Source organism: Sceloporus occidentalis, unplaced genomic scaffold (genome assembly GCF_023333645.1).
Source record: "Sceloporus occidentalis isolate IW3139 unplaced genomic scaffold, rSceOcc1.0.p SCAF_23, whole genome shotgun sequence".
NCBI classification, from domain to species: Eukaryota; Metazoa; Chordata; class Lepidosauria; order Squamata; family Phrynosomatidae; genus Sceloporus; species Sceloporus occidentalis.
The window spans coordinates 7,050,762-7,072,825 of NW_028317003.1; the positions used below are offsets into that span (position 1 = coordinate 7,050,762).

Here is a 22,064-nt window from a genome sequence, read left to right on the forward strand (position 1 = left end):
TATAAATTAGAGTATCCTGATTTTGTTTTTTCCACAGATATGTCAGAACCGGAACAGTTAGATTTGTCTGCATGTTTACATTTTGTGTCCAAAATTATTTGTTTGTCTTATCAAGCTGAAACTATATATCATTCATGTTTTCATAACCAGAGCTCATGTTCAGGTACAATTCAAAGTGTGAAAACATCTAACGATCTTGTAACGCCTATAGAGAAAGGTAGAGTATGTGTACAGGTAATGTCTAATGGGGAATTGATTAAAGCAATGTTTTCTAAATGTACGCATACAGAAATATTATCGAAAGGTCTGTATTGTATTGATGGCGATCCAATAGCAATCTATATATATGGAACTCAGATTAATGTTTCTCAAATTAATTCTCAAAAATTAAATGTTTTGCCACTACAGTTTAATTTATCACAAGTAAGTGAATTTCCATGGCAAAAGTGGGCTAATGAGATAAGGAAAGATGTAGGATTTTTAAATGTCTTGCAAAAACAATTAAAAGAAGCACAGATTGTATTTCAACATGAGCAAGGTAAACTCAAAAACATAGAACATGAATGGTCAATAGTCTCAGGTACATCTTGGTGGAAAAACTTTGCTAAGTCAACAGAAATTATGGCAAAATCATCTGTTGGCTCCGGTATCACCAATGTTTTGTTACATCCATTTATTATTGTTTTATTTGTGTCTTTTATATGTATTATTTTTCAAATATGTTTATTATGTAGAATAAGAAAATCATATTTAACTATTCGAGAAAAGATAAAGCAAGGAGAGATGATATTAAGGGAAACTTTAAGACGTAGGATGCATCAGTCTTCCACAGATTCTTTTTTATAATATTATCGTTTACATATCTTCCTGCACTCACTGAATGTGATATGAATGTGATACGAATGTTGTATGAATGGACAGCAAACATTTATTTATGGTACATAACCATAAACAGGGGGAAGTGTAAGAAATCATTTTTATACTTTTATTTTGTTCTGCACATTTTAGGCCTGAATGCAACTTGAGTGCTAGGAACATATGGTATCAATTAAGTGACGTAGTTTAGAGGGTCTTCTGTGGAATGCCGGTGTATCCTATTACTGTTCCAATAGGATTCCTTTACGTATACCCTAACCAAATGTAAAGGGGTATAAATTGGCATGACTACAAGGACAAGGTCTCTTTCCACGCTCTTTCCACGCTCTTTCCACGCTCTTTCCACGCTCTCATCTTCATCTCACCAAGATACTTAGCCTACAGTACCTTTTATCAACATTTGTTCCAGCATTGGTATTGTATGAATTGATAATTTGTTATCGAATAAACCTTATTAATAAGACATAGAAGCTGTGGTCTTGATTGCTGTTTGATCACTGGAGAAGCTTAGATATTCAAGACAAAGAATATTCTAACAATTTCATCTAGAGACGACAGTATGTTAGAATAGAGCATTAAAAGGAGGGGATATTTAACCTACCATGGAATGAGAACAGCTAAAAGCAAAACATTTAAAAGTCACCTAAGGTGTACAAAATAGTAATTTATGAGCCTGGAATAGTCATCATCTCTTCTCACAGTTGTGACCTGGCTCAGATAAGCAGGAGAACCGAAGAATATTCTTTCATATATTATCGCTAATGAAAACATGTGAACACATTACAAGATTCAGTAAATGTTAAGACAGATATTCATTTCACATTTATATTTCACTGGGACAATCGCAGCAGTAACAGCAAGATGGGCAAAAATAGCTGTTGGGCACAATAGATTGGGATCATGGGTACTTTAAACATTTCATTTGGGATATTTTCATTATAAAGAAGTGATTTGTTTAGGTAATATGCAGCCCAGATTTATGGAATTCATTCAATGAGCCTATGATATACTGCTGAGAAAAAATTGGTCATTTGTAATGGGAAATGTGGAAAGCTTTAATGAGTTTACTTGGCAAATTATAAGAGCAAACAAAATAAGGATTCATTTAGGTGTTATTTGCCTTAAGAAATATTAACTTTATATGTCTGTGACAAATTTTCTTGTTCTCAGCTGTAATCTGATTTATATTATAGAACTCCGACAACCCTCATAAAATTAACAAAAATAATAATATTACATAGGAAAAGGAAAATATGCTGCTAGTGATGTATTAGCTATAACCGGGCAACCTATGCCCAGGTTATACTTCCCAACAGGTCTTGGTTTTGCAGGGCAGTCCCGGTTGTTGGCACTGTGCTACTGTCCTAGGCATCTGGCTGCTTGGGGGGTATGGGTAGAGCATGATTTGGAACTCATGTAACATGATCTCCTCCCCAACCGCTTCCTGTCATGTCCTGATGAAAGTCAGTAATGACTGAAACGTTGACTTTGAATAAAATGAAATTGTCTATTTAAAGACCTGGAGTGCTGACCATCTTTTTGAAAGTGTTTTACATGGAAACTGCTGGTCACTAGCACCGGGCTTGGAATATTTGGAATGGTGTGCAATGGACTCTGTGAGTAAATATATATATATATATATATATATATATATATATATATACTGTTGATCAGGGTTCTTAATCAACTAGCTGGACACTCTGACTCTGATTCTCTATAGCATTGCCATAGAGAATCAGCTCAGTGTGGTGTTTGAACAGGGAAAGTAATCCAAATATCACATGATTGACAACAATGGCAGCCTCCATGTCTGCGGATAAAGGAAATGTAAACATCTGAAAGGACTTCACTTTAAGTAAAACTGACCTAGCAACTAAAAAACATATTATATTTCTTTAGATAAAAAATCATTATAAAAAAAACACCTTTGTGTGCAAGTGAATTATGTATCACCCTTTTATGCAAAAAGTGTAATATATTAAATAAAGTCTTGTCTTCAAGGACACATCATATATTGCAGTATGTTTGGATCCAACACCAAAATCATCAGATCAAACTTCAAAATCAAATAATAAAAGCCTTAAATAGGTTTCAAAGCTAGATTGGTCTGAAGGGAGAGTTCTCATAGGGTTGGAGATTCCAGTTTTTCCCCCTCAATAAACCAATTTCACACTTAATGCAGAAAAAGTAGAACATATTTTTCTTGTGCCCTTTTGTCAATATATGCAACAGAGTGAAAATAGCCCTCTGGCAGTGGAACGGTGGAAATGAGTATGGTCTCACTGTAATAAACTTCAAATTTCACCTTGCTCTCTCCAGTGCATGTTCACATACAGCAGTACTTGAAATTTTCTTTTTAGATGATTTATTATTGCGGAACAATGAATCAGGTGTCACAGAAGAGAATAGTATCCGTACAGAAGTTAAAAGCATCATATAAGAGCATTTCCAAATTGTGTTTTTCTAACGATACCATTTCACAAGTATCTAATTTTATCAAGGTTTTAGAATTTTATATATATATATATATACACATATATATATATATTACTATTATTTAGGACTAAAATTAAATATGCAGCATATACATTTCATTTAATTATATATATAAAAAAACCTTTCGTAACTTGTCGTATTCCCACCTTCTTGCACTAAAACATAATGCATCCACCATAGATACCAATACAGGTGTATACATAATGTTTCATAAACATATATGCCTCTCAACTATCCCATTTTAGTAGGTTATGGTCTATCACCCGTGCCCATATCCCTTTGCTCCATCTCCTCCGCTCACCTCTGACAACCTCCTTTTGTAGAAGATGAGAGTATTTGCTCGGTATGAGTGCATCACTGTGCTCAACACAATAATGTGCATTTATACATTTGTTAAATTTGGTAATTTTATTCAGAGCCATGCATCTAACCAAACTCTGTAAAATTACACTGTCCACCTTTAGTCCATTTTACCTTTTAGTTTTAAGGTATCTACCCCCAATCCCCCAATCATCTCACTTGCTAAGCTCAAAGCAATCCTATTAATTTCACAGTGATATGCCGAACACCTATCAGTAAAGGATAATAATACCAAGGCATTCATAAAAGTTGTGATGCTATGTGTGTTTCCAGATACCAAAAGTTGCCCATGCCCTGCCAGGAAGCATTCGACACTACCCCTTTCTTGATTTAATGTAACTATGATTGGAAAGATGGAAGGATATTTTCTCTGCTACCCTATACATATTTAAATATGAGATAGGCAGAGTCGACCATGACTTATTATCTCATTGTTTTAACTATGTATTATGTAAGGACTGCCAGAAACTTGCCAGAATCTTTATAATAGGTTAGTCTTCATAGAATGGTTGCATAACATCTGAGATTAAAGCTCTCACAAATGTAACCACAATACACTATTTAAAACTTTTTAATGAAGGCCTAAACCATTTGAGCTTTGCATATGTTTAATAATGTTAATCATCATGAAATATGTTCGCTTTAATTGGGGCATTCTACCCAAGTCCCTTGGAATTCAAACCGAAGATTACCCATTGAAAAAATATTTGCAAACTTCCCAAGGTTAATTGGAATAAAATTAGACCATACAGGCCATGTCTTAGTGGGGGGATGATGGGGGAAAAAACAATGAGAGATTTAAAAATGAAGCCATGCACTAAGAACAAAAAAGTAATACGGATAATACCCTCTCCTCTCAAACTGTATTTTGTTGATTTATTAGAATTAAACATCAACTAACAATGAACCTGTATCTGAACCTTTACGGCATGGAGAACAAATTTATGAAAATATAAACTAGACTTGTGCATTCGTCTTCGGGCGAACATGAAAACGAACACGAAGAGTGCGTTTTCGTGTTCGTTCCGAAGACACGCCGAAGAGAAGACAGCGGCGGTAAAACGTGGGCGAAGACACACAGCACGAAGATCGTCTTCGTCTTCGTCTACCACTCTCCCTGGTCCCTTCCCCTTCTAACTTAACTTGGCATCGCGGCAGTTCACGGAAGTGGAAATCCGCAGGTTCGTCGTCACAGGTTACAGGGCAGTGCGAATGAGCCTATTGGTCACCTACAGGGACTTCCTCTGGCATCAACCAACAGAGTCGCTCGTACAGACTTTAAAAAGTTAACCCCTAATGAAGCAACTTGTCCGGCAGATCCCACTGGTCTCCCTGTTCTATCATTTATTAACTGATAGAACAGGGAGACCAGTGGGATCTGCCGGGTAAGTTGCAGCATTGGGGTTTTAAAAGTCTGTACAAGCGACTCTGTTGGTCGCTCGTACAGGCTTTTAGACTCCTGGTGCCGTAACTTGTCTTGCAGATCCCACTGGTCACCCTGTTCTATCAGTTAAATGTCCGTACGAACAACCAATAAAGTCGCTCGTACAGACTTTTAAAACCCCAATGCTGCAACTTACCCAGCAGATCCCACTGGTCTCCCTGTTCTATCAGTTAATAAATGATAGAACAGGGAGACCAATGGTATCTGCCAGACAAGTTACGGCACCAGGAGTTTAACAGTCTGTGCATCAGGGGGCTCGTCTGCTATCAACCATTGGCAGAAGAGCCCCCTGCTGAGGACCAATAGAGTTGCTCATACGGACATTTAAACTCCTGGCGCCAGAGCTGCTGCGGTACGCGTTAACCCCATATTAACCCCTTAACCGGAAAAAAACGAAGAAAAACCGAACACAAAGAATGTCCACGAATATTCGCCCGAAGAGAAGACAGGAACAAGCGAATATTCACGGAATACGAAGATTTTTTTTTCCCCGAAGACGAGCACGAAGACGAACACGAAGAGCACCCTGGTGCCCAAGTCTGATATAAACATATACTACAGGAGGCCATTTCCTGGCACCCAAGGTTTTGCAGGACAAGGAGGTAAAAATTGACCAGGGCTACCATTGTGAATCTGGCACCTTATGCTTTCTTGCGGGGGTGGCTACCTGTGTCACTTAATGCACGTAATGCATTGTACCTCTGCTGGAAAGCATAGTGTGCTGGATTCATGATGGCAGAACAGTGGAAGGAGGGGGAGTGGTGTATGTGAGTGTGTTTGTATACTGTAGTGTCAGAGTCAATGTCTATACGTATAGTGCTGGAGTCAGTGTGTGTATATTGTAGTGTTAGGGTCAGTGTGTAAGTGTGCATATGTATAGTGATGGAGTCAGTGTGTGTGTGTAAACTGTAGTGTCAGAGTGAGGGTGTGTATGTGTGTATATGTACACAGTACTACTGGAGTGTGTGTACTGTAGTGGCATGTTTGTATATTTATAGTGTTAGAGTCAGTGTGTGTGTGTGTGTGTGTGCAAATGAATGGTGCAGAGTGAGTGTTTTGACATATTTAGTGATAGCCAGTGCATATGTGTGAGTGTACGTTGTTGAATAGTGTGCGCATGTGTAGTGTTAGCATGTATGGTGTTGTGTATGTTACAGTATGGCATTAGCATGGGTGTGTATGTCAGCATATAATGTTAAAGTGTGTAACTGTAAGGTGTTAGCGAACATAAGATGTTAGTGTGTGTCTGTTAGAATGTGTACATGTATGTTACTGTAAGACAAGGCTTGACAAACCCAGGGTGCCAGGTCACCATGGCGACTATAAATCACTTCTTGTCACTAGAAAAGCAGTGAAGCTGCCCCTTGCTTGGCTACCAGGGATGCTGTATAGTAGGTATATCTCCTCCTAATGTATCGGTTTGTCTTAGTCTGTCAATTCTCATCTAGTCATACCCTTGAATATATGTATTGTATTAAGCGTTGCGTAAATTGTTGGCGCTATATATATATAAAAGATAATAATAATAGTAACAATAATAATAATAATCTCCTCTGAATCTGAATCACTCAAGAATATAACTCTCCTAGTTTGGGCTTGAGGCTCAGGGAACCATTCTTGATTAGTCAGTTTTTGGGGCAGCCTTTGATCCAGGAGTGGGGTGAAATTTGTCATTCAGCTCAGTCCCCTACATCCACATTCTGCCAGCTCTCCATCTCCAATAAGGAGTAAGAAGTTGGAGCTCCAGAAGGCTGGGGAATCTCTTTGATATGCCTATGTACAAAACACATACCAGCATATACTCCTGACAAACCTTATCCCCCAGGATCGGGAAGATTCCACATATCAATTCCATTATTAGATTAAGTCCCTGACATCTTAATACTAAGAAAAACAAGCAGTAATTTGTTTCATTGTAATATGAGTGAGGTAGTTTAATTTTACCTCTAAATCAAATCTGAAAGCGGATAATGGCAGCCACTAAAATCACTCACAGCTGCCGGACCTCGAGAGGTGTATTTTTAATTAGTTTTGAAAGCTGACAAAGCTCAAAATCAAATGCCTGTTTCTTTGCTGAATCCGCAGAAAAACATAAAGAAAGCTTCAACAACCAATATCTAGCAGCACGTTTCCACGGAAAAAAAAAAGCCTGGATTGCTTTGAGCCTCCTTTCTACATAAAAATGTTACTTGTATTTGAAGAATCAAATACGTTTGTTGCACAGAAGGGATGCTAAAATACACAACAAAATAAAGTCATTTTGCATTCCCAGGCACCTTGTGTACTGTGAGCGTAGAGCGAAAGAATGAAATGTTTGCATATTATGTGCACACTCTAATTAAGCGTTCTGGATCCTTGGCTCAACAGTAAGAGCGAGGGCTTCCAAGCAAATCTATTTGATAAACATATAGCAAATAAATTAAACCTACAGGAGAGCCAGTGTGTACAGTGCCAGTCTAATTATATACCAATGCAGAAGATTAAGAAACAGTGCCATGTTTGTTACAGCTAGGCAAGAACGACAGACAGATGGTGTTAGCTATATGGTCAAGGTAAATAATGGACATGGCAAATTGGTTTAACTTCCGAGCTGCCAGCAGTTAACCCCATTCACTGCCAAAAAGTATGACGCTATTAATTAAAAACTGATGGAATATCTTTTGATATTATTCTTGTATCTTCTCTACAGGATCACATCTGTAGCTGGATCTGGATTACCCTCCTATGGTAACCTCCTTAATATGTTAAGCAGGTGGTACAGCATACACAAACATTATTTAGAACACTTTTACCATGGTGACCGTTGGTCTCTGAAGTGTGCAAGTGGATTTATATAATGGGAAACAATTACCGATGGAGAACATATTCCCGAAATGGCCAAGCTGCATTATCATAAAAGTACAGTCACACTTATTCATACATACAGTCAGCCCTAGAAACACCAATGATACTCATATACAGAGTGGTCTGTTTAATAAAGGTCCAGTAATCAGTTGAGTAAAAAGGCTGAGGCAAGTAACGTGACTCGACTTAAGTCGAGCATGCTATAACTCGCAAAGCAACTTGAAAATTAGAAACCTAGAATTTTTATGGCCCATAATAACCAGTTGGCCCATTTAGTCTGCCTGTTTTTCCTAATGTAAAGACTCAATTAATCCTTGACTACGTCTTAGATTCAGGATAGTTTAAAGTTGATAGCGAGTTGAGGTTTTAGTTGATGTTCAAATGGCATACTATCGACTGCTGCAAAATACCCCCATACAAAAAAATAAAATGTTTAAATGAATAAACTGAAATAATGGGATATCCCTTAAAATGTAAATGTCTAATCTTCCACATGCTGTGCAGCAATATTGAAACGTTACACAAAAGAGGAGAAACATGTCATGAGAATACAGCAAATTATACCAAAAATAGTTTAATTTGTTTAAAATGAGAATTTCATAATTTTCATGTAAAAGAAAAAAATAGAGTACTAAGCAAAAGGAACCATTACATTGTAACATCTGTTCCTAAAATCAATAATACAAATTAATTAAAATGAACAGAGCAAGTACTTGTAATCAATTTTTTTTTCTGTGTCATCAAAAAAAAGGGGATTTTGTAAATGAGGGCTCTTCCTTGAAAATATTGTAAAATAGCAGGTATCTTAATTTGCACAAACCCCCTGCCATATGTCACTGACCTCCTGAGTACATCCAATAACTGTGATTTAGAAGACCTCTCAAAATCCCTATGGTTGGCCTTGTAGGTGAAGAGATTATTATGAATATGTTACAAAGACATTATTAATTAAAGGTAAGGCACTGAGTACAAGCATTTTTATACCTCGCTTCCTGGGGTTATTTTATCATTATATTTTAACGTATTGACGCTTTTTTATTATTATTACTTATGCTGTAGTTATTTATGGCTTTGTTCAGGGTGATTCTTTGTAGTTTGTGCTGTTTGAACGAATACTGTATGTAATATTTATGCTTAATAGTATTTTAATAATTTGTGACACATACATCCATGTAATCTATGTAAATCACTATACAAATCAGTTCCGGCTTTGTTATCTACTCTCTGTCATATGTTACTCCAACATAGCTCGGGGGGTGGTGGGTGGATGGAGCCAAGGTAAGGGCAACCCTGTCTCCTTAACCTGAACAATCACCTTGCAACACCCAACTGAAGAGCTTTATGAAGTGGCCACATGGGTGCTGCTATTGAAACACAGACAATTGTATGTTCTTTGGGCCATTCAGGTGAGATATTTTCCCTATTGCCAGCCAAAATGGGGCAGCTTGGCAAGACAATTGGGACTGTCCAGAGGAAAAATATGTCACAATCAGAATGTTAAACCTGTTATATATACGAACAAAGGATCAGCTCTTTTCTAGTAATTTCTATACAGTGCAAACAGAGCAGGGGGAGAGAAACTTGTGCCACTCAGTTGTTGTGTTGTGCCAGACCAGCAGGAAAATAACTGTAAGGCACACTATACATTTCTATCAAAAATATATAGCTGGTATTGGTAGTCTTAGGAGTCCTGGAGGCTACTGGATGGCAGTGCCATCGAAAAGTATTCTTGTCTTCGTCTATCAAGACCTGATCTAGTTTGTCCTAGTTACTGTCTAATCAGAAACTTCACCTGGAACACTTCTCTTAGAACATTTCCCAAAATCCAGATTATCCAGTTAAACAGGTGCTGTCTGCCATTTCCGTTAGGACTTTCTCATTGTTTGTTTATAGTATCCCTTAAATACTGGGTATCGTACTTTCTAAGTCAAAAAATATATCAAATGTGTATGGGTTCTCATTTGTATCTGGGAAGGGAATAAATCATATCTGAATCCTGTTCTGAACACATTGACCAACATCCTCAAATCACTTCTCATACAGCCAGCATTCCCTTTCTTCATTGTTTTTCCATTTACATACATTGAAGGGTTTCTTTTGATTTGCCTAAGCCCTGTAAAACAGAGATGTCCAACTCAGTCCTCGAAGGCTGCAAACCTGCCAGAATTTTTGGTTTTCTTTAAATAGCATACAATCAAACAATTAACATTTTCAAGTACTGAGAAATGAATTATGTATCACCCTTCAAGCTGCTTGTGTGCATCTCCAGATCTGGAAATGGCCACTTATGTCATTATTGGTCTGTGTCCAGGATAGCTGCCAATTGGAAGGTTATTTTAGATGTATTATCATATTTAAAGGGGCATTTTTACAGCCCTTATTTCAGCTAGGCAGTTATATTTAGTTTAAAAGTACACCCAGCATCACCTTTTTAGCGTCACCCAACCCAGGCTAATCAACAATCACAAACTTAACAATACCGGAAAGATAACTCAATGGGAGGAATAATAATGGAGATCCCAAGAACAGCAGTTCCCATAATATATATATATATATATACTAGGGATGCAACAATACCATTTTTTTGAGACGGAGTACAAGTACTGATACCAATTACAATACATTTTTTAATGCTATGTGATATATTTTCACATGTCTGGCAGCTGTGATGACCTACCATGCGTTGTCAATCATAGCATGGGAGCAGCACCAGAAGGCAGCACCAAGAGGCGGGGAAAACGGAGAGCAGGCAAAAGGAGCATCACTGACACTCTGGGACCAGTCAGTGAATCAGCATTGGTATAGGAGTTGGGTGGCGAGCGAGCGGCACTTGACTGACACTGACTGCGGCAGCGTACGCTCGCTCAGTGATCAGGGCCGGACTGGGAATGAAAAGCAGCCCTGGAAACATTTGCAGAGCAGCCCCATATAGTTTATCTCGCGGTCAAGCTCTTATACCCACACGCACCCCTTATACATACCCGAGTCACACTATTTGCCATACAAATACCTATAAAACATTATTTTTATCACATTATTTGTATTAAAATGCCAGAAAGCAAAAGTGTTAAAAGGCCCTAATAAATTAAATACATTAGACATAATGGAATCAAAACATTTGCTACTGCAAAAAATTTTTGATGAAAAAGTTCTATTTTATTCAGTGGAACAAAACAGTGATCACATTATTCTTCACGATATTCTTGTAAGAAACTTTTATTTCTTTATTAATTCATGTACACTATTTTTTCATATTTAATAAAAGCTATGAATGAGAATTTTTTTGTTTTTGTTTTTATTTCCTTTTATTTGCCAACCTGCCCCCCAGTTATGCACATCTGCCCCCAGGCTTGCCACTCTGCCCCCAAAAATGCCTTATACCATCCTATATGCCACTCTGCCCCATGATATGCCTTTTAACCCCCTATATTCCACTCTGCCCCCAGAAATGCCTCGGTATCCCAGTGGGCCAGAACAGCCCTGTCGGTGATTCAGGCAGAGTATCGGTTTCCGCATCGGAGAAGTTTGCACGAGTACAAGTACTCGTGCAACTGCTGTGTATTGGCACCGATACCGATACCAGTATCGGTATCGGTGCATCCCTAATATATACATATATATAGTGTATTTCACCCAAACATAAGTCGAAACATGAAGGGTGAAAACAAGACTAAAGTTTATTGAACAGGACGCTCGTGTTTATACACACAGAACTAGGTGAAATACAATATCCTCCACTCCCCCTGTCCCACCCAGTGTAAACATTGTGGCCATATGCATGGTGCCCTTTCCCCCATTGCCCTGCTGTGAACTGTTCTGGTGTACAGAAAACAGGGAGCCCCCGGGCCCCCTTAATCAGAAAAACCCAAACCCCGCACATCACCGGATGCCACTCACAATTGCTTCCCTAGTTCCAAAATACTGATCAGAGGCTTAATGTCTTCTCTGGATACCACTAATAAAGCACCTGTGTGGCAGGAGGGGCTTCTCAACTGTAAGAATTGGTCAAAACACACAGCACAAATACATAATGACCAATATGTACCGATATGTACCCAAAACAGAACAAGAAATCAGCACATATGCAGCAAATACTAGACTTGTACACAGCAAACAAAATTGCTTTGGACAAAATGTTTGCTTCGTTTTTGCTGCATTCGTTTTCCGGCGCATCGACATTCAGGGGGCGTTCCCAAAGGGGAAGGTCCCTGACACCTTCTGGATTCACCTTTCATTATAGACTTTAAAAAAAAAGAGACATTAAGTTGCTTGAGAGTCTCAACAGGTTAAAATGCCGTGCAGTCCCACTGATCCTTGGTAAGCAATACAGATAGGACTCGAAGACATTTAACGTAGTGGCGGGCTAAGCATTACTATAAGCCTGCTGATATATATATATAAATATATATTTATATACACATATGTGTATGTAATACTATCATGGATTATATTTTTTTTCTAAAGGGAAATACTAATAAATGTAATTTATGTAAAAGGCTATAGAAATAGCTATAAAACATTTTTATTCTGTTTTGATTCCCACATACATTTGTTCTTTCAAACTAATCTCAAATGACACCATGCTAAGGCCATTATTCCGTAAGTGTTCTCTTGATTGTTTAACGTAAGCTCTAAATTATTTGATATCACAAGGTCAAGAAAACCATTTTTTCCCCAGCTGTTCACATAACATTGTTATTTAGCAAACTTATAAACCTTAGCTGAACTGCTTGTCACGCTACACCAATCAATTCCTGGTCAATAATTATCCACCATAAATAAACCCCGGCCCATTGTGAGCAACCGTTTCAATTTGTAATGCATGCTAACCTTGCTTCACTAATGTTGTGGAGTTCTTACTGTTACCTACAATTACTGTATCTGTCTACTTATCCACCTTATTTATTTTCTTCTCACCAAGACCATGCACTTAAAGATGATATTGCCCTGCATCGTATCAAGTATAGAATTAGACAGATAGCATAAAGTGGGTACCAACTTATTAACGGTGCCATCCATTCTGCATACTTGAATGCTTAAGGACAGCACCATACTGGGTCAAATATTCTGAAACGCATTTATATCTCATCTCAGTCCCCTAGATCAAAGAACCTCTTGGGCAGGTCTGAGAAAATCACAGGCATGGTAAATGCTACTTAAATGCAGAATTAATGTACATGTATGCAACAGTATCAAGGAAAAATAAATATATATTTTTAAAATTTGTGCAAAACCTTCTTGGCAAAGTATAATGCTTTCTTTGATGGGTAGTATGGATTTCTAAGTATTTCTGTGAAATTAAAGTCTTTGAGTTAAGGGTCTGTAAAAGGGGTAGTCTTGCAATATGTTTGTTTCATTTAAAAGTAAGGATACACAGAATTGCACATTAAGCATTTAGATTTTGTTCAAGTATTCCCCACTGCAGTATTAACGTTTAGCCCTATAGCTAGGATATAATAACAGAAAATTGGCAGGATGCATAATTAACAAAATTTGCAAACATAAAGAATAATTACACCCAACTGAAATTGGAGTAAGACAAATTCATTACCATTACATATCACACATAGTTGGTACCAGCCCATGAGTCAAGTTTTAAAAGGATACTATGACAGAATGACCTGTCGTACAGGGCCCCAAGGTACTCAGAGATGGCTCCAGCCTGGCTGTCAAACAAAGATGGCACAGGTAGAAACTCCATTGTTTAATTAATGTCATCAATAGGATCGCCGCCAGGGGAATTAAAGGTTGGGTTGTATACATGTATCTATGTAAATACATGTAAATATAAGCAAGATTTCTGATACCTTCTGATTTCTCATACCTTCTGATACCTGGAGCTTATTGTCACAGGCTTGTCATTGAAACAAGATGTAACCAACTTACCTGCAACTACTACGGACATAGCAGTCTCCAATACTCACCACAGCCGCCAGAGAGAATCCGTGTGCCGAGCCATCTCCAAGATGGCCGATCGGCTTTCCTTACCCACCAAAACCACACCAAAGATGGCCGACGGGATGAATAAACGGCCAACCGTGCATGCACATGCCACATGAAATTAAGGACACATTAGCTGACCACTCATTCCCTGTCAAAGAGTTTCTTATTCAGTACTCTGGGCTCTCTTTACGTTTTTTATGACCTCGGCTCGCTCCAGTTTTCCCTGCCTGCTCCTGTCCTTGACCTCAGCTTCGTTTTTGACTACTCCGCCTGTGTCTGTGTCGCCTATCCTGGTTCATGTCCAGGCTCTGCATTGTGGATCCTCAGCTGCTGATCCTGACCATTCCGTGCTGGTTACACAAGAGGCATTTTTACATGTTTGGAGATTTGTGGTTTTCTCTTGAACTAAAATGGCTAAATACACATTATCAGACCTTTATTTGTTCTAACTAAATTACTGAATGCATATATATATATATATATAATATTTAGTTTTATATTTATTCTTGTGTTCTTATACACCAAAGCCATAGTGATTCCCAATGATCTTAAAATAAATAATGAGACAGATAGGCCCTTTTGTTCTGTGGTTTAGCTGATAATTCACATATGGTTATGAAGGCTTTTTGTTCTCTTCTTCAGTTACAAAAGGCGCCTTGTCACTTTAGAATTCCTCAGTCATAATCAGAGACAAAGCCAGACACCGAAGACAACATAAAGCTCGAGTTCTACAAAGCACTGCTCATTCAGCAGATATTAATTTAAAGAGTGGATTCAATATGTACCCTGCCTAACAGATTAATAGATCAAAATCTCTAAAGCTAAGTAAGCCCTGTGTTGGAACAGCAATAGAAATGAAAATACCTGCAGCACAGCAACATTATATTGGGATCCAAAGCAAGTCCAAGTGTTATGTTTTGTAGTAATTAATCCAAAGATATGGCTGTCTCGCTTGGTCAAGTGTTTGTTCAAAAGGCGATTATTTTTTGTTTAATCAGTTACCAAGGGCACAGGAACAGTTTATGTGGGATGAGTATTTTATGAGAATAGCTTAAACCTTTTCTTATTTTTATTAAGTGGGCATTGTTGCCTTCTTAACTTTCTGCAGAACAAGTTTAGATGACGGCTCCATTGGTATACACAGGAGGTTTGCTACATGTTCTTTTCTTGCCTTTTGCCACAAAAGTAAACACATTTTTTATCGTGAACATGTGCTTTTTTAAAAAAACAATATGGCGTATTTTATTACTGTCTGCTTAAATGATGTACTGCATATGATATCCTCAAACTGTTATATAAGGCACTACTTTTTATGTCCTTATGCCACTCTGTATAGTTTAAATTGTGTGGTTAACACATACATAAGAAATATTCATTAACCCTTTAACGACCAATGATGTGCCAAGCACATCACGGAAAAATGGTCATTTAACGACCAATGACGTGCCTGGCACAACAAAAATGTTAAAACCGTCTCGGTCACGGAGGGTACAAAAATAAAACACAGTCTAGTCCTTAAGTGGTTAACACATAAAGACACAACATGGGTTGATAACCCTGCCCGTGATCTTGCCATCTAGCCGTATGGTACTTTTACACTATGTTCCTGGCAAGAATTGCGGGTCACCCCTTGTGAGCTTACAATCTAAGGGTCAACAATAATAATAATAATAATTTTCTGACATCAGGTACAAATCTTTGCAATTGCTAACATTTTCTAATATTTAGATGCATCATGATGAAACAAGTTTATTTGATTCAAGCGTGAAAACTGATAATAGTTCATACCCAAATGATTTCATTTGAAATTCAAGATGGCTAATGAATAATGAGCACACCTTTTCATAACTATAAAGTGATAGGATTTTTTTATCCTGAACATAGAATGCGTTCACACGTGGAATGAATTTGACGCCACCCTTAATGTCATATCATATATGATCAGGAAGTTCTGACCTATGTTCAGCATTCTTTGGAGGATGTGCCTTCCATACTGGAAAGGGACCAGTTAGGTCTATTTGGATCAGAGATCTCTCTTTGAACCAGAAGCCTGGTTACCCAATAGGTGAAGGGGAACAGTGCTAGAGAAGTCTCGGTACAGACCTCTGTAGAGCAAAGAGGCCTTTAACAAGGGATATCTTTGATGTCTCCAACTGGCTTGAGTAAGTGAAGAACTAATAGGATAATCTGTACCCAGTAATGTGGCAAAGGGGTTGACCCTTCGGTGTCCTGCTTCCTTACGCATGACCCATATGATGTCAAATCCTGGCGCTCTGTGTCTTAAAGATGATGTGTGCCTTTTAATGCAGTCTGCTGAGACTGTGATGAGCTGGCCAGAGATCTCCACTGTAACTGGTCTATTGAACATCAGCACACTAGGAGGGGGGTTTCACCCTTAGAGGGCGATCTGTCCCCAGCTTTGTCATCCTAGACCAGGGTACATAAGTGAGTAGATCTACTTGTCCTAGGGCAGAACACATCACTATTGGATATAAGCCAACAAGCAAGAAACAGGTAAAGTAGATTTGATTCTCAGGATATACTTAAAGCAAGAATAACCCAATTTCAAAAGGTTTTAGTAATTCTTTACTGACACCGCCCACTTTACTTTTATACTTATTTCTTTGTGATGATATTTTCCCCAACATTAAAACAACAACTATACTAATATCCTCACACACTGATAATAGAAACATAGAAAGTGGTGGCAGATAAGAACCATTTGGCCCATCCAGTCTGCTAGTCATCATTTTATCTATCCAGATATCTTCCTGTCATAGTACAGAAGCTTCTTTTCTCTATATATTCCTGTTCTGTATCCTTTTTTCATGGCGTACAAATAAAATAAATGTTTTAATTACAATCATTATTTTTCAGATAAAAAAAAGTTAACAGTAAAAAAAGTGCATAATATAATATCTAATTTTACTTTAGAATTGCAGAGGATGTAGCCTTTCTCTGCAAACATTTATTATTCCTTTTGAGCATCAACTTAATAGCTAGAAGCAAAATCCACTTAGAATTGATTCAAGTCAGATAAGGCCTTTCTACTGACAAAGGAGAACGGTAAATGGCTAAGACAATAAATCTGGCAGAAACATATTAAAATGTTTTAGTTCCTCATTCATGGCCTAAAAGCTCATCCGTAAGAAGTCTTCTATTGTGGTTACTAATGCATATAAAAAGATATTAGTTGAGTAAGGAGGTTATGAAATGCTCCCATCGTTGTAAGATAAAAAATTAGATTGCCAGATCTTTGACTCAGCTCTCAGATTAAATGGTTTTCAACTTTTCCCTACACTCCTGCTGTGTATCAATATAAAAGTTAGAATTCTAAAATCATTATAATAATATATAAAGATCTTAAATATTCACTTATAGTCAATGATTTAAAGGAAAACGTAAGTATCTTAAGAAAAAGCTTTGAACAGTATGTTTTGAAATGTTTGTGTATTACATTGCAAGATTACAGACAGAACACAAACAAGGTAGTTGGACATATTCACTTAACATTGAGATTTGATGACTTTTGTCTGTGTGGAGGGGTGATAACACACTAAATAATTCCTATTTAATGTAAAGGTGGACAAACTAGACTGTGTTTTGTTCAAGCCAACACTAGCTAAAAGTTTTTTCTCCCTGGCAACCATATTTACTGTAGAAACCTTTGAGTGTAATGTTTAACATTTAAAAAAATAGTGAAAAATCACATTATATTTAAATAGAAAAAGACAAAAAAACACAGCCTAATATAAAAAGACCTAAATAAAGATGTGACCCAAAACTATACTTTTCTTTGATTCAAGAAATTCATACATTGTTTATGCTATTAAAGGATGAGCCGTTTTAAGCAAGAATGACATCAAATTAATTCTGTCTTATGGAAAATCAGTAGGTCATTTCTCGAGCTTATGTACATAAACAAGTCTTCTGGCAGCACAGGAACACATCAAGTTAGTAATAATATTTTATTCAAACTAAGCTTAGTATGCAGGCCACCCACAACTTTCTTTTAGGAAACTGCCTTTTTCACATCCAATACTGCATTTAAGGAGCAGAAAAAGTGTAAGTGATAGCCTTTAGAAACAGTATAAAACTGAGCAATTTTATTGTATCGAATCCACTCTAAATTTGCAGCTTTACTATTTCTATTACATTTGTTTCAATTACGTTTGATGAATAGATGTTGCAAATAATGTGTTGATGAAAGAGAGTGATATCTGCTAGTTTAGCTGAAACAATTATTATTGGGAAATAAAAGACACTTTTCTTATATATGAAAGTTCAGCTGTTAAAATATTATCTACCCATACAAAAAAAATTTTTTTGCAGCAAATCTTATGATCCTCCATTTTCAATATGGGTCCTTCTACAAACCTGAACTGACTTCTGGAGATTTTATATTTCTACCCTCATTTGTCAAAGGCGTCCTGTATGTTTTTGTATTTTATTTAAAATCATGACTCTCACCTACCAAATTCTTCATAGTGGCTCTCCTACCAACATCTCCAATTGCACAGCCTGGTCCCTCCATTCACCTGATGATGTTTGCGTGTCTTCAGGTCTGATTTCTATGTATCATGCACATTTGCAAGGCTTCTCAAGGGCTGACTCTAACCTACAGCATGTCCTACTCTTTTTTTTTTAGAATCTCTACTTGTCTTCAATTCTTCAAAAAATCCCTTAAGACCCAGAGAGAAGTCAGGGAAATCATTCAAATAACATGTTGACTATCGCCACCTAATAAAGAACTTTCATGTATGGATTTTGGTGGAGTTATTTGGATTGTGTTCAGTTTGGCGGTCTCTTTCTCCGCAGCATTGGATCGTTTTCTCTGCATCTTCATTTTGTTTAGCTAACAGACCTCAGAACAGACAGTCACAATGGAAGCTGGGCTGCTGGCAGTAGGAAAATGCAGTGTGTGAAAGTGCTAAAGGCTGGTGAAAAACAATGTTTATTGCGCTGGGTTTGTTAGTTCATTACCCTGGATTAGAAAGGGAAATATTTACGTTTAGTTACCGCTCAAATTGAGCTACACTTTTGTTTGAAGATTTTCTTTTCTGTATTTGCCTGGATTTATGATCAAACTGATTGCTGTTTGGGATCTGCACATTTGAAATAAAGCCATACCTTTTCTTTTTCATAAGAGACTGTTGTACCCAGGGGCGGGCTGGGCCGGGGGGCAGTGGGGCAATTGCCCCCCAGGCCGCCCGAAATCTAATCTAAACGGCCGCTGGGTGCTGATGCCGCCGGCCGGTGCTACTATAATACTTTTTTTTTTTACTTACTTACTATGGCAAGCGGCAAGCCGATCCTTTAAAAAAAAGGTATTAAAGCAGAACCGACCGGCAGCATCAGCACCCAGCGGCCGTGTGCGATGGCCGCCTAGTGATGGGAGCAATGCCAGCGGATTGAAAGCTCCGCCCCCTCGCACGGAGCTTTCACCCCTCACGCTGCTCCCATCATCACCATGCGGCCAATCCAATTTAAACGTCCGATGCGTGCTGCTGATGCTGCCGGCCGGCGCTACTTTAATTTTTTTTTTATTTAATATGGCAAGCCGGATTGGCTTGCCATAATAAATAAAAAAAAAAAAAAGTATTAACCCCTTCGTGACAAAGGCTGATTCTATTTTTTGTACCCTTCGTGACAATGGCTGTTTTATCGTTTCTGCGGTGTTTGTGTTTAGCTGTAATTTTCTCTTAACCCATTTACTAAACCCACACAAGTTATATATTGTTTTTTTCAGGACAAGAAGGGCTTTCTTCAGACACCATAATTTTTTATATATGATGTAATTTTCTATAATAAAAATAATAAAATATGACGAAAAATTGAAAAAAAAAAAAAATTCTCACTTTTATTTGAAAAATCTTTTATTCATCATAAAAAACTACTGAAAAAACCTGCTAAATAGATTCTACTATTTGTCCCGAGTTTAGAAATACCCAATGTTTTTATGTTTTTTTGCTTTCTTCTACACGTTATGGGGCAATAAGTACAAGTAGCGTTTTGCTATTTCAAAACCATTTTTCTCTGAATCTGGTAATTCTGTCTCCATGTGGTATTTGGGGCATCTTTGAAGCCAGCAAATTAAATTTACCCCACCAAACCATATATTTTTGAAAACTAGACACCCCAGGGTATTTTAGATGCTGATAGTTTAACCCTTTCCATGCACTAATCCTACCACCAACCCTTGTCAAAGTTTGTGATAGTAATTGTTTTTGCTGTTTTTTAAACATACTTTGTACTTCAGGTGTAAAATTACAGCTCCTGGTATGTTGTTGCTGTCACACAACACCCCGATATGTGTTCAGCAACATCTCCTGAGTACATTGATACCCCACATGCATGGGTTTGTCAGATTGTTTGGGGGCAAAAGGGCCAAATTTGGAACATGCCTCCTCAGCCGTATACCGCTGCATGGCAACAATTGCAGCAAAAATAGTGGGGAAGGAAAGGGTTAATGGCTCTAATAAAAAAAATAAAAAAAACCCTAAAAAAAAAGTACAAAAAAAAAAAAAAGTACTAAAAAATGTAAAAAAAAAGAACCCCCAAAACAATTGCCACTATGCAAGATCACTGTTTATGCAGTGATCAATGGCAATGAAGGGGTTAATATTAAATGGGTGGCTCTTATAAGAGCCTTTGGATCAATATATATATATATTATTGAGAATACCAGAACACACTGATCTGTCTCTCTCCCTCACTAGAAGCAAGTGAAGGAGGGAGGCAGATCCAATACTGATCAAAGGCAATGTTTAGAAAACATTGCCTTTGATTTAGCAAATCATGATCACTCTTATGAGTGATCTGACCACTAGGGGTGTTATTCACTGGATGTCCATGACATCCAGCAACACCCCCCCCCGATGATGACAGCAGGCTCCGCCCCCGGCTTGATGGGCGCCGCCATCTTGAAACACCGCATGTGTTTCGAAGACGCCGGCACCGGGAAGGTAAGTTGAGCATTTAGGAAGCGATCGCGAGTCGCTTCCTTTGCTAAACAGGTGTTGCAAAGATGCCTCGATACTGAGGCATCTTAGCAACACCAGCTAAGCAAAGGAAGCGACTCGCGATCGCTTCCTAAACCCGTTTTTCGGCGGCGGGCGCCGCCATGTTTGAAAGACGTGCAGTCTTTCAAACATGTTTTTTTATTTGCTCCTAGGAGCGATCGGGGGGGGCCGGGAATGTTTTTTTTGGTGTTGCTCAATGCCTCGATGTCGAGGCATTAGAGCAACACCGTTTGAGTGAAAAAATCGATCACGGATCGATTTTTTCACCCGTTTAAAGACGTGCCGGTCCTGGCACGTCAATTGTCATAATCGTCACGATTTTCGGTGACGTGCCCGGACCGGCAATTGTCATCAAGGGGTTAAAGAAGCTCCGGCCGGCGGCATCAGCAGCACGCATCGGCCGTTTAGATTAGATTGGCCGCCTAGTGATGATGGGAGCAGCGTCAGGAGTGAAAGCTCCGCCCCCTCGCGCTCAGACTGCTGGAGCACTGGATGTTAGTGACACAAAGTAGAAATGGCAGTCTGCAGCTACGAGAAGTGGAAGAAGGTTATTAAACCAATCTTTGTACAAATTATATATTATTCTTTTGTATTCGGTAAAAAAAAAAAAGGTAGTGTCACCTCTGTCCCCAATTAACCCCTCCCAGTGTCACCTCTGTCCCCTTTCAGCTCCCCATGTCATTGTTGTCCCCCATCAGCCCCAACCAGTGTCACCTCTGTCCCCATTCAGCCCCCCATGTCATTACTGTCCCCATTCAGCTCTCCAGTGTCACCTCTGTCCCCAATCAGCCCCTCCCAGTGTCACCTCTGTCCCCTTTCAGCCCCCCATGTCATTACTGTCCCCATTCAGCTCTCCAGTGTCACCTCTGTCCCCAATCAGCCCCAACCAGTGTCACCTCTGTCCCCAATCAGACCCCCCATGTCATTACTGTCCCCATTCAGCTCTCCAGTGTCACCTCTGTCCCCAATCAGCCCCTCCCAGTGTCACCTCTGTCCCCAATCAGCCCCCCCATGTCATTGCTGTCCCTATTCAGCTCTCTAGTATCACCTCTGTCCCCAATCAGCCCCTCCCAGTGTCA

At 38.5% G+C, this 22,064-nt stretch overlaps 1 protein-coding gene across 3 annotated transcripts in view; it reads right to left on the reverse strand.

The window, feature by feature from the left end:
• LOC149300753 (RNA-binding motif, single-stranded-interacting protein 3-like) overlaps positions 1 to 22,064 on the reverse strand; it is a 280,512-nt gene that overhangs the window by 98,082 nt on the left and 160,366 nt on the right. Inside the window, exon 6 of one of the 3 annotated variants that reach the window (XM_089484827.1) lies at positions 13,651 to 13,686. The exons of the other annotated variants lie outside the window; for them this stretch is intronic. Within the exon in view, the coding sequence (XP_089340953.1) occupies positions 13,651 to 13,686 (36 nt within the window). The remainder of the gene's footprint in view (positions 1 to 13,650; positions 13,687 to 22,064) is intronic. 3 annotated transcript variants of the gene reach the window in all.